The sequence below is a fragment of the Tamandua tetradactyla genome, chromosome 20 (assembly GCF_023851605.1).
Source record: "Tamandua tetradactyla isolate mTamTet1 chromosome 20, mTamTet1.pri, whole genome shotgun sequence".
NCBI lineage: Eukaryota > Metazoa > Chordata > Mammalia > Pilosa > Myrmecophagidae > Tamandua > Tamandua tetradactyla.
Genome location: NC_135346.1, coordinates 54314800 through 54327791, shown reverse-complemented (window position 1 = coordinate 54327791; position 12992 = coordinate 54314800). Strand labels below are relative to the sequence as shown.

Sequence of the window (12992 nt, the reverse complement as noted above, 5' to 3'; positions counted from 1 at the left end):
CTGCCTGATCCTAGGAATCATGTGCACTCTTGTGAAAATGCACATTCCAAGGCCGATTCCAGCCAGGCCAACCCAATAACTCTCTGGGGTGGTCCGGGGCCCCACATGATTAGGGGAATCTGCCAGTTTACTAGAAAGAATAAAGTTGCTCAACTGAAAAATGGACAACTTGGCTCTCTGAAGTCAGTAAGCCTTGGGGTCAGAAAGCTCTGTTACTTTCCCAGCTGTGTGGCTGTGGGCCAGGCCCTCAACCTCTCTGATCTTCAGTTTCTTCAAACTGGAAAACAATTAGGCCTATCTTCAGGGTGGAGTGAGGACAGAACCTCAGGTGTCCTCTGCCTCCCAACCTCCCTTACTCAGATTCTGGGGACTAATGTGTCATTTCAAGCAAGTGGAGCTGGGGGTGGGGGAGAGGAGTGGTTCCTGGTGGCCTCCTGGGCCACCTACTCCTCTCCTTTGGGCAGGGCCTGAGTAACAAATGACTTTCCAATTCCCAGGGGCACAGTCACCAGGGGCCCTTATTCTGCTCCCAGTGCTAGGGGAAAAATCCTTTCTGGTGTCATTACACCCTTAAGGGAAAATGAGACATTCCCCATGCCAAACACAGGGATATGGTAGCAAAGCACCCATTCCCAGCAGAGGTGGAGCCTTTTGCCACATTAAGGAGGGACTCTTGGTTGGGGTTCAGAGGGGTTTCAAGGGTTGGGGGGTTAGGGGGGTGGCAAAGTTCCCACAGTCACAGACTGGGGTTCTGACTCTAGCTCAGCCCCTCCATGCCTCCTTTCCTCCCTCCTTCCTTTCCTCATTCAGTAAATGTTTACTGAGCACCTACTGTGCGCAGACCCTGGGCTCAGTACCAGGATCCAGCGATGAGCTAAGAGAGGCAGTCTCTGCCCTCAAGAGCTTAGAGCACTTTGATGCAGACAGTCATTAAATGACGAGCTGCACAAATAAATCACTGCAAACTGTGCTAGTAATTGAGCTAAGTGACCTGAGGGGCTTGTTCAGCTCTAGTAAAAGACCCAGACAGGGAAATGTACCGAGCACTACTGCAGGCCAGGCACAATTCTTTACACAGACAAGCTCACTGACTCCTCCAGAGAGCCCAGGCACTACTGATGATTAGGTTTAACTTTCACTGAGGCAGCTGAGGACCAGAGGTGGGAAGCACCTTGTACAAGGTCATGCATTTAGGAAGCAGTGGAGCTGAGACTTGAATCCTGGGCTGACAGACTGCCAAGTGCCTGTTCTGCCACGATGCCACATCGCCTCTGCTAAGCCCACCGCCCTGGGTTCACCAAGCCCCGTATGTGCCAGTCCTGGGCTGAGTTCTGCAGAAGCCAGCAAAACCTGCCTGGGGCTCTGTGAGACCAGGAGGGAAACCTGTGGGGCAAGAGGCACATACAGAGCCAGATGGCGGCAGACAGAGGGGCTGGCACAGTCAGGGAGGACTACAGCGAAGCATGGTGCAGGGGAGAGGGATCAGTCAGTCAGGTAAGCAGAGAAGGCTTCTTGGAGGAGGTGGCACTTGGTGTTGAAGAGTGAGTGAAAAAGGTTATCTCATCCCGAGCTAAGAACCATCTCCTGAACTCACACAAAGTAGCTCAGGACAGGCCTTGCCACCCTGTTCCCCAGGAGGGATCTGAAATACTCTAAGACAAGTCTCACACCCACACTTCAAAACACTTCCTGGTGCTGGGCAAAATCCTCCTGTGAAACAGCTCCTACAGGCCTCGCTATCAGCCCATCTTACAAAGGGTGCAGCAGATAGATTGTGGAAGGTGGGGCCCTCCCCAACCTCGATAACATCTCCTACCTCGCAGGTTTGTAATGAAAGTGAAATGAGATAGTGGCTATGAATCTCCTGACTTCAGCCTGGCACAGGGGCAGGACAACTGGCTCTTATAAGAGCCTTTCTATCCTCATCCCAACCTACCCCCTTTTTTTAAAATGATGGTAACATACATACAACCTAAAACTTTTGCATTTTAACTACTTTCAAGCGTACCCTTCAGTGGTATTAATTACATTTGCACTGTTGTGTCACCATCAGCTCCACCTAGCTCCAAAACCGCACCCATTAAGCAATAACGCCCCATTCGCTCCCCTTTCCCCAGTCCCTGGAAACCTCTAATCTACTTTCTGTGAATGTACTTATTCTAATTTCATGTCAGAGTTCGTACAGTATTTATGTCTGGCTTATTTCATTCAGCATGATGTCGTCAAGGTTTGTCCATGTTGTCACATGTATCAGAACATCATTCATTTTCACGGACGAATACTATTCCACGGTCTGGAGAGACCACATTTTTTTTCCCCATTCATCCATTAGTGAACACTTGGTCGCTTCCATCCTGGCTCCCTCCTTAAACGGCAAAGCTCAGAAATGACACAAGGTGCCCACTGCTTTGTGTTCTCTGCAGACAGAGCAGAAAGGGATTGTAGGAGCCGGCAGTTCATTCCCCTACAGCAGTGTCAGTGCGGACTGAGGACGGGTCTGGAGAAAGACTCCTGATCAAATTCAGGTGTGGAAGCCTGGGCCATGCCCCTGTACCACACGATGAGGGTCAGCGCCACCAGTGACCATGGGTGGGCATCCCAGACCCCGCCAGGGTACGCCAAGAGGAGCACCTCCCCTCTGGGGTCTCTTCCCCCCCAAACCCGTAACCCCAGTCTAATCACGAGAAAACATCCAACAAACCCAGACTGGGGTAAGTGCGACAGGGTACCTGGCCAGCACTCCTCCAGACTGAGGGTCATGAAAGACCAGCAAAGACCAAGTGACTATCCCCAACCACAGGACGCTGGGCAGGCATGAGTGGTGGATGCTACGTGGTGCCCCGGACGGGACCCCGAGACAGAGAGAGGGTATTAATGGAGAAACTGGGGAGATGTGAACCAAGTGTGCAGTTTAGTTCATGGCAGTGTACCAATGTCAGTTTCTCAGCTGCAACAGATGGCCCGAGGAACGGGAAGGGGTCACAATGGGGCGGGGTGGGTGATGTATACGAGATATACAGGAATTGCCTGTACCAGCCTGCCTGTTTTTCTGTGACATCACTCCCAAATAAAAAGCGTATTTAATCTAAATGATCAAGAAACAAAATACTACAACTAAAATGTAAGCCCCAGAGGTGAGGGAGGGGTGGAAGCTGTCCGTCTGGTTGAGTGCCCAATCCCCAGCTCCTGGTACAGTTTCTGGCATGCAGCAGGCCGGCAATACCTATGTGGAATGAACCAATGACTCGGTCATCCCAGCCCACCCTTGGTCGGCTGAGGGGTCCACCAGCACCCCTCACACGCAGCGCCCACCTCAGCACAGGAAGCCACAGGGCCCAGCGGCTATCTCCTGCTCACAGATGCACTCGGTGACAGGAAATGGCTTCCTCTCCAGCGCCCCAGCGCACCACCAAGGTCTCTATGGCAACAGATTATAAACACCACTAAGCAGACAGCAGCTGACCTTGGGGATAGTCTGTGGGGTGTCCCTAAAAAAATCAAGGAGATAATACTACCCTCCCAGGCACAAAACTGTGGTCAAGAAAGCCAGCGGTGGCATCACAGACACGCGCTTGAGTCTCAGCTGCGTCACCATGTGCGCTGTGACCCTGGCCAGGTCCCTTCCCTTCTCTGTGCCCTCGTACCTTCATCAGGCAAATTGGGGTAATAAACGGCTTCTACCTGATCTGAGGATTAACCAAAGGAATCCAAGAAAAGCGTTTGGCCTGGCACTTGCTAAATGGCGGCTATTGTGGACAGAGTTGTTGGCACAGCCCAGCCTGTGAGATCCCGGAGAGATACCCCGGGGCTGAAGGTATTAGGGGATCTGGAGACACGGCATGTCACTCAGAAGGGGCTCTAACCAGCCCAGGGGCAGATAAATAGGGAAGCCAAGTGCACGGCAGCAGCTGGTGGTGCCAGCCCAGCACCAGGCTGAGGAGGGGAGCCCCGGCTCATGGGTTCTAGGGGATCATGCCCACAGGCAAGGCCAGCATGAGACAGGGGTGCTCAGTGCAGGACAGGGCTCAGTATGGGACAGGTCATACTGAGCCCTGTGTGAAGTGGAGGGTCAGCATGGAATGGAGATGCTCAGCATGCAAGGGGGCCCATGTGGTCCTGCATGGATGAAGGCCAGAACAGGATGGGGAGATGGGGGGCCCCAGCATGGGATATGGGGACTAGGGCACTCAGCTGTGAGAAGGGGCTCAGTTGGAATGAGGTGCTCAGATGGGATGGCCCCAGGGTTGCCTCTGCTGAAGCCAGATGACCTGTGGGTCCCTTACTCCTCTGCTCCCAGCTCTGGCTGGAGTCTGTGCCCACCAGGCCACCTTCCAAGAGTCCCAGGGCTCTGCCCAGAGTCCTAACAACGCAGGGAGCATGTGCCAGCCATCTGGGTGTGTGGGCCAGCCTCAGGCCATCAGCTCTCGAAAGGGAAAGGGTTGGCCCAGCCTGATGTTTAAAAAAAAAAAAAGGATTCCGTTGCCAACCAATTCCACACAATTCATAAGAGTTTCATCATCTCTTGAAAAATCAGGCCGGCCCACAGCAGCAGGACTGTTATGGCTGCCCCTTCCAGATAGAGCAGGTTGGCCCGAATTGCCCCGAGGGAGCTGCCTGGCCCAAGGACATCTGGTATGGCCCACATGGCCGGTTTCTGTCACCACGGATGAATGCCCTGGCATCTGCAGCCTATTTCCATGTGAGTTCCGCCTAGAGAGGGGGCACCTGGCTCCTAAACCACATCTCCCAGGTGTTGTTGGTGAGTATTCTTGCCCGCACACCCAAGGGGCCCCAGCTCTACCCTGTCACCCACAGAATGGCGCTCTGCTGATGTCTACCAGAGACCAGCCAAGGCCAGCCTGGGAGGAGGGAAACTCACTCCCTTTTTCTAAGCATATATGTCTCGCATTCTGTGTTGCCTCATTTTAACCTCACAAAAATCCTGCAAGGAAAGCACAGCAGCCCCAATTTGCAGATGAAGAAAACTGAGGATCGGAGGGGCTGAGTGTCTCAACCAGGGTCACAGAGCTCACAAATGATGGGGAAGGGATTCAAATGCAGTGAGCTCTGCCCACCAAGCACAGTGTCAGGGCAAGTGGCTGGGTTTTCCAGGGAAGGCTGCAGTCAGTCCTCGGAAGGATTTGCAAAGTGAGAGAGCATTCTAGAAGGTCGCCAGGGTCTGCCACCATGCAGCACTTTACCCTGAAGATGCTTTCTCCACACCAGGAAAGTGCTCTTTGACCCAGCAACACATCAAACAGATCACCTATCATCAGGGTCCCCCAGGGTTCTCAAGGGACATTCTGGTTAAATTCTCTATGTTGGTGGCTCCGTGTATGAAAGGACGAATGGGGAAAAGAGTCAGTGAGGAGTCACCAAAATCAATAGTGGTGAAGCACCCACAAGCAGGAGAGCTCCAAGATAAAGAGCCAGGGTTCTGGAATCTCAGACCCCAAGTTCAAGTCCGAGACCTGCTCTTCTAGCTGTGATTCCTGAAGCCAGCAAGTTCCCAGCTTGGAGCCTGGGTTTCTTGTTTCAAAAATGAGGGTGCGCCACGGTGGCTCAGCGGGCAGATTTCTCACCTTCCATGCCGGAGACCCAGAGGCCCGGGTCGATTCCCGGTGCCTGCCCATGTTAAAATAAAAAAAGAATGAAGACTGTGACTATAGGGGGTAGCTTGAGAGGTTTTTGGGGGGGATGATGGAACTGTTCTGCATCCCACTGTGGTGCGGTCACGATACACGTTTTAAAATTCTTAGAAGAGTACACCCGAAAAAACCAATTTTACTGTATGATAATTTAAACAATAAAGAAAATAAATTAATAGCATCTACGTCACAGGGCTGGTGTGACGTTGAAACCCCAGAACATGCCTAGCACAGAACTCAACACACTAATAAAAAGAGACTTCTTTTTTTCCTCCAAAGAGACCCGAGGCCACTTTTTAAAGATCCAGACCAAACTGCAAGAAAGAGAAGCTAATGTGATGCGCAGGTGGCTGCAGCACCAGAATCCAATGTTTTAGGGACCTGCGGCTATATTTAAGTGAAAGAGCAGTCAGGCCTCTTATCTCAAGTAGGCTTCCAATGTTTTGAACATTTAGTCTGTTTCAAATGGATCTTGCTTCCTGACGAGTTTACTGCCAGCAGGTTCTGAGAAGAGGGCCAGTGGCAGGGTTGGGGGAGTGGACCACACTGTCAGGTGCACGCCAGGTCCCTAGGGATCCCCAGCTGCATGGGTTGTGCAGTCCAGCATCTGAGTGTGGATTTCCCTGGAGGTAAACAGGCGAGTAACAATGCCCACCTCTGAGGGTGGGGAGATATTTGTAAAGCATCCTACTATCCCCTGGCTCACAGCAGTGTAGGGAGCCCTGAGTTCCTTGTGCCTCTCTCAGGGGTACAGATTTTCAAAACGGAATACCTAATGGTGTTTGAGGATTCTTACCATGCTGTACTTTTCCTGCACAACCAATGTAATTAAGTTAACAGACCTAAATGGTAAAGTTGACAGCAGACAATTAGGCAAATTACCACTTCTTTAAGGATCAATTAGGGAGGGCTGTGTTTCCCAAACTGTTCTAAGAGATGGTAACAGGGCAGAAGCCAGGGTATGAAAAAATCAGGGCGACTTCGTAAAGCTCACTCAGGGGTCCCAAGGAGGGCCTGGAGGTGGAGGGTGGGAGAAAAACCAGTTGGGAGGTCAGAGTGAGGGGTGGTGGAGGCCCAAGTGAAACACCATAACAGAGCCAGCATCACAAACATTGCACCTGGCCGAGGCACAGCACCCCAGCTTGGCTTAGCGCTCCACCGTCACCACTCTGAAATTCCTAAATACTTTGTGAGCAACGGGCTCTACATTTTCATTTTGCACGATGCCCTGCAGATTATGTAACCGGTCCGGCATAGCGGGGACATCTTCCTTGCCCCTACATTCCCCCTGCCAGGTGAGGCACAAACATTACTCCACCCACTCTTTAAAAGGAAGAAACTGGGAATGCAGTTCCAAAAGGGTGGGGTCAACTGTCTACGGCCATAGCTTGGGCAGCAGCACACCCCAGGCCTTGGGGCTTTAGCTCAGGGGGCCACCCTTGCAAGCAGGGCCTGCACTGCAGCAGGTACCCTTGGCCCCAGGCCAGCCGGAACTGGGTAAGGTCAGCGCCAACACCCACGGATCTAGGGCACAAGGCCAGTTCCAAAACAGCGGCACCGGGCTATTAACGAAACAAGTCACAAGAGCAGAGCAAACACAGGTAATCATTTAAGCTGCTCCCTGCCTCCTCCCCACCCCCAAAGATAATCCAAAGAGCAAATTCAATGCAGAAGGTGGGTAGGGATTCTCCACCAAGAGCTAAAAGTCTGGTCAAGGAAGAATTAGCAGGTCAAATCTCACGAGCCTTTGTCCTCCCTGACAGACATGCACAGGCATTTCGGATCGGGCCTTGGATCCAGGCACCATCCCGTGCTGGAGAGACAACAGCAAATCAAACAGATAAAACCCTGGCCCTCACGGTTGAAAGGGAGGGAGAAAGAGGCCACGCACATAATAATTAGGTGAATTATATAGTACAGTAAAGCTGATAGATGCTTAAATGGAAATAACACAAATAATGAAAACAGCAGCCACAAGTTGTTGAGCACTCACTCTAAGTTTCAATAAATCCTCTCGCTGCTTTGGGTGAATTCTGTGATCAGACCCATTTCACAGACAAGAAAGACACCCAGAAGCTAAGTCAGCTGCCCAAGGTTCTATAGCCAGTAAGAGAAAAACAAGAAATATCAATAGGACAGGGGTATAAGGGGGTGATATTTCTTTTCCCCTTCCTGTCTTTTAATTTTAAGGAGAGCAACAGAAGCAGGAAGCCTGGTTTTCAGCCTGGCCCCAAACTGGGGGAGGGGTCTGAGCCCACTCCCCATAGATCTGAAAAGACCTGCAGAGCTGTGGGTCCCTCCCAGTTCTCCCTTTTCTCCCAGAGCTAAGGTTTGTTCCAAATCTGAATCTCAGCCCCACCAGCTCACCCACGTCTGGCCCTGAGTAAGTGCCTTCCTTAGATGATGTCTCCTCCCTCTTCTTTGCTTTAAAATGAAGATCAAAACTCCCTCTTGCAGGTGATGAGGGGTCGGATGTCAAGTCTGCATCCAACCATGTTTTCCAGCAGTAGATGCTCCCTGTACCGATTCATGCACCCCCCAACTCCTGGGACCCTGGGGTGACCTGGAAGCACCCCAGCCCACTCCTGCCCCACCCCAGCCTTTGCCTCCTCTCTCTCCTCTCTTGCAGAGTGAAGGGGGCTGGGGCCACATGTCACCCACCTCTGCTCCATGTGGCACCTGGCAGAGGCCTGAGCATGGGGCAGATACGGCTTGGTCAACATTTGTTTAACCAAGAAGGAAGGAAGGCGTGTGGCAGGCAGTAGACCTTCCTTAGAAGCTGAGTCCTGGAGGCTTGTAGTTAACAGAGCATCATGAGTGTAAGTTTACAGGACACGGATGGTGCAACCCCTACGGTGTAAATCCTCACTATTCTGTGGTGAGCCCAAACCCTCAAGGGGCCGTGGGGGCATTCCACCAGCACTCCAAAGCAAAGCATGCACGGGAACCCCAGGGTGGCCAGCCTCCCAGACCTGGGACGTGTCCCCTTTAAATATCGATGCCTAACACAGGGCTGGTGCGCAAAGCAACGTGGCCAAAGTCTAGAGCTGGCCCTGCCCATTTTCCTCACTTCACCACAAGCCTTCAACCTAGGCCCACCGTTCCCATGTAGCGGCCCCGTGCTTTAGAGCAAGAGCTTGGCCCTGGAGCCTCAACTTCCTCCTCCGTAAATGGGTCCTAAGATGCAGTGTGAAGGTATTAAATGACCAAAAGCAGCAATTTTCCCAATAAGGTCAAAATCGCCTGAACCTACTGAACTACATGGTCAAACAGGGAGAGGGTGGGAATCTTTATTTTCATCCCAGGGAAGGAGAGGCTTGGTGAAACTAGGAATCAGTGTGTCTCCTGCAGGTCCCCCGGCCTAGATGCTGGTATTAGAACTGTCCCTGAATTCCTTGGGTGGGGCCCTCCTTCCGCAAAACTGGCCTGCTCTGCAAACATTTGTTTCAGAGACACTGGTACCTGGCTCAGAGCTGCCTGGAAGGGGGCAGGGGCTGGCAAATGCTTGCCTATTTGCCTAAACTCCCAATATGTTCACATGCCATGGGTCACTGACAGCCTAGGAACTCTTCTCCCTGGCTAGGCTGTCACTTCATTCATACCTGTAAGGAGAGAGGGGAGGCGGAGAGGGAAAACCCACTCCTGTTAAACAGGCATCAGAATCCCTATTTTATTGATGAAGAAAACACCACGTGGAGAAGCCCCCTGGTTCATTCCAGCACCCTTGTGAACTTACCCTGCCAGGCTCTGTGTTAAGTGCTTCACTGGTGGGGATCTTATTTTTCAGCCCCACTTTGCAGATGATGAAACCGAAGTACTGAAAGGTTTTAGACACTTGCTCAGGTCATCCAGCTGGGCAGGAAGGGAGAGCTGAACCCAGAGCTGTACCCCTACCTTCTAGAACATACTGAGCTGCTCAGTGGAGGGAGGTAGAGCCAGGATTCAAATCCAGCTCCTTTCCACGCAGACACCCTGCAATTTTCCAAGCCAGGCACCTACCGTGGGGCTGCCCCGGGCCAGGGCATCCCCCCACAGTCTCCATACCTTATGGCAAGATCAGAGGGAGCTCCCTCTCCGGGGCAGATTTCCAGAAGGCCTTGCCCAGTTCGATGTGGGCCGTGAGGCGGCTGCGCCCCCACAAAGAGCCCATTGTGGTGACTGCAGCAAGCCAAGGCCAGACCCGGGCCTGCTTCTCTGCAAAGCCCTCTCCACAGCTTTCCTGCCTCCTCCCCTTTCTATGGCGCTCCCAGAGCTGGCAGGGAACAGGCTTCCATCCAAGCATACCTCTTTATCTGCCCAGTCTGGGGAGCCTCAAGCTATGGAAACCTAAAACCCGTCCCAGCTGTTCCCAGGAGGAGTGTGGCTGCAGCCCCCTGTGGATCCCTGAGCCACTGGAGGTGCCTTGGAGGTGCCCTGGACCCACCTGTCAGCTGGGGTGGGGTCCACCAAGCCCCGTTCAGGAGAGGGGAGGAAGGCAATGCTCCTCTGAGAGATGAGGGTGGGAAGGCAATCTGTCCCTTCCCCAGTTTGGAGCAGGGGGATGAGAGGAGGCAAAGTGTCCAGGCCCTCAGGGGACGGCCCCGGGAGGTGATGGGTTTGTCTCCCGCTGCACGAGAGGGCCTCCGCGGCCCTGCCTGGCTTTGTGTGCGGCAGGGGGGCCGCCGGGGCCCCATCCCCCGGGGACCTGTCGAGGCATGCCCCGGGCTGAGGGCCGCTTCTGCGTACACCGGATGAGGGGTCCGCGGCGAGCCGGGGTACCCTCTGTGCCCGCGGGGCCGCCACACTCACCTCCTGAAGTCAAAGGGCATCGTGCCGCCGCTGCCGCCGCCGCCACGGGAGGTGGGAGCGCTGCAGGCCAGGCGGGCCGCGGCGCCGCGTGGGTCCGAGCCGGGTGCCACCGCCTCCGCCGGCCGCCCCGCCCCCGCCGGCCGCCCCCCGCCCCCCAACACTCGCCACTCGCCTCCCGCCGCCGGGAAGTGACGCTCCGCACAGCCCATTGGACGCCGCTCGCCGCCCCCGGCCGCCCCTTCCGCCGCCCGGTTAAAGGGGCCCGCGGGCCCGGCCGGGGTGGGGCGGACGTCTGGGGCCGCCGAGAGCGCGGTAAGGCTGTCAGAGGGGAATGAAGCTTCCCCCCAAACTCGTACATTCATTCATTCATTCATTCTTTCAACCTCTCGCTTTGTTTTCCTTCGCGTTCTGTACGTGGAACCTCGCGCAAACCCCTGGTCTTTCAGAACCCCGTTTTTTCTGTATTGATAAAACAGTTTCAATGACTTGTGAAGATTAAATGCTCCAGGTGTTAGCCGAGCTCTTAGTAAAGGCCTACTACTGAGGTTTTGGAAGGGAGGAGGTAAGGCGGTCCTACAGTGAACCCACCACTTCCCTGCTGTGCTCCTCTGCGAAAGTCACTTGGCTTCTCTGAGCCACCTATCTACATCTGCACAAAGAAGATGGTGACACCAACCTCGAGAGGCTTTTTCAAGGGATGCAGTGAGAGAATTGGAAGAATGATTCAGCCTGGTACCTGGCACCTAGTGATCGCTGAAGCACCCTAAGTTATTGTGCTTGGCCTGATAGTTTGTCTCCTTCCAGTTCCCACTTGTGGTTCATTCCAACCAGTGTTCAGTGAGCACCTACTATGAGCCAGGTCCAAGACCCACAGGACCTACTATGAGCCAGGTCCAGGACCCACAGGCCGACTGGGGTCTGCACTGTGAGTTCACCCAGGGGCACTGTACCAATTGCCACCACCACCACCCATCACACCCCCACCCTCCACCCCCACCCAGCCTCAGTTTCCTCCTCTGAAATACAGAGTTAATCAGCAGCTCTGTTGATGATTGCTAAGATGTTTAGAGGGGATGGTGGGCGAGGCAACACAAGACTGTTGGAGAAACTCAGAAACTGGGCATCTGGAGGAAGACTCAGGCTTGGGATGTTGGTTGGGATCCGGAGACACCTCATTCTGAGCTTCCTGAACTTTCCTGGGGCTCTGCCACTGCCCCCATACCCCCAAGGCGTGACAACACAGAGTTTGAAAAGTCCCAGGGAAGGAAGGTGAGGTTCATGTTCAAAAACAGCCTAGTCAGTGGCAACTTCCTTTTCTATAAATAGAGGGAGTGTACCTGTCCCTCTGGGAGGATTAGAGGAGGTCCCAAATGAACGCTCCGGCAAAGGGTCTGGCCTGGGCTGGAGCCGGTGAGCCAGACCCTTCCTGGGAGCATGCACCATGGTCTGACCAGTTGCCTTTTCTTCCCTCTGACCCCCAACATTCCTTTTCATTTATTCGTTCATTCATTCATTCACCCAGCAAATATTTATCCAGGACTCATTGTGCCTTGTGCTAATGGGAGAAGGAAGGAAGTCTCAGGCTGAACTGGAAACTTGGAGATGGCAGGAAGGGTGAAGGGGCCTTGACATTGGATATTGACCATTGGTCCTTCCTCTTCAATATGTGGTCCACAGCCCAGCAGCTCGAAACTGCCCAGACCAGACCTAACTGAATCAGGTGTCCAGGATCTCCAAGAGATTTGTTTGCACATTCCAGTTTAAGATGCACTGCTATAAAGGAACTTGCTGGGGGTGGGTAGGGGCTTTTCCATTTGCTATTTTTTTGCTGGGAATATCCTTCTCCTGTCTTTCACCCTATCGTGTGGATAGAAAATGCTCACATCTCCCAGTATCCATTCTCCCCTTCCTCATTATTAAAAGCCTAGACTTTGGAGCCAAACTGTATGGGTTCACCTCCCTTTCACTTCTCACATGTATCAGTTTCCTTGTCTAGTAAAATAGTGAAAATAATAGTACATTTCTCATAAGTTGTTGTGAGAATGAAATGAGGACAGTGCCTAGCAAAGAGTCAATGCAATATAGGGTTGACTATTGTTGATAATTTTGCATAGTGATGGAGCTCCCAATTTTTGGCTGGACATACAGGTGCCCATAATGAAAATGGCATTTCCCAACCTACTCTGCAGCTAGGTGTGGTCATGTGACTGAGTTCTGGCCACTGAGATGTAAGGGGAAGTGGCTGGTGGTCACTTGAGGAATAGTTAGCATATGCCCTTAGCCCTCTGTGTTCCCTCCTCCATCTGGCTGCACAGAATGTGGGGGCCATAGTTCTAGACACGAGGCAGAAGCCACACAGAACAGAGCAACAAGATAGAAGGAGCCTGGGTCCTTGTTTCTCAGAGGTACCATACCTGTCCTCAAACACCTGCCTGGACTTCTATGCAAGAAAAAACAAATACCTCTCTTGTTTAAGCTACTGCTATTTTGGATTTTCAGACACTCACACCTGAACCTAATGCTAATATACCTGCCCACCTAGTTAACTACTTGACG

At 52.9% G+C, this 12992-nt stretch overlaps 1 protein-coding gene and 1 long non-coding RNA gene across 5 annotated transcripts in view; one reads left to right on the top strand and one right to left on the bottom strand.

Moving 5' to 3' along the window:
- Nucleotides 1-10645, bottom strand: part of ERGIC1 (endoplasmic reticulum-golgi intermediate compartment 1) — a 112255-nt gene extending 101610 nt beyond the window's left edge. The window contains exon 1 of the mRNA XM_077137657.1: nucleotides 10437-10645. Coding sequence (XP_076993772.1) covers nucleotides 10437-10645 — 209 coding nt within the window. The remainder of the gene's footprint in view (nucleotides 1-10436) is intronic.
- LOC143664119 (uncharacterized) overlaps nucleotides 9835-12992 on the top strand; it is a 42174-nt gene continuing 39016 nt past the window's right edge. The window contains exons 1-2 of one of the 4 annotated variants that reach the window (XR_013166326.1): nucleotides 9835-10083; nucleotides 12114-12230. This is a non-coding gene — a long non-coding RNA (uncharacterized LOC143664119). Of the gene's footprint in view, nucleotides 10084-10680; nucleotides 10749-11470; nucleotides 12231-12992 lie in introns of those variants that run through there. The other 3 variants (XR_013166325.1, XR_013166323.1, XR_013166324.1) reach the window with 3 other exon arrangements.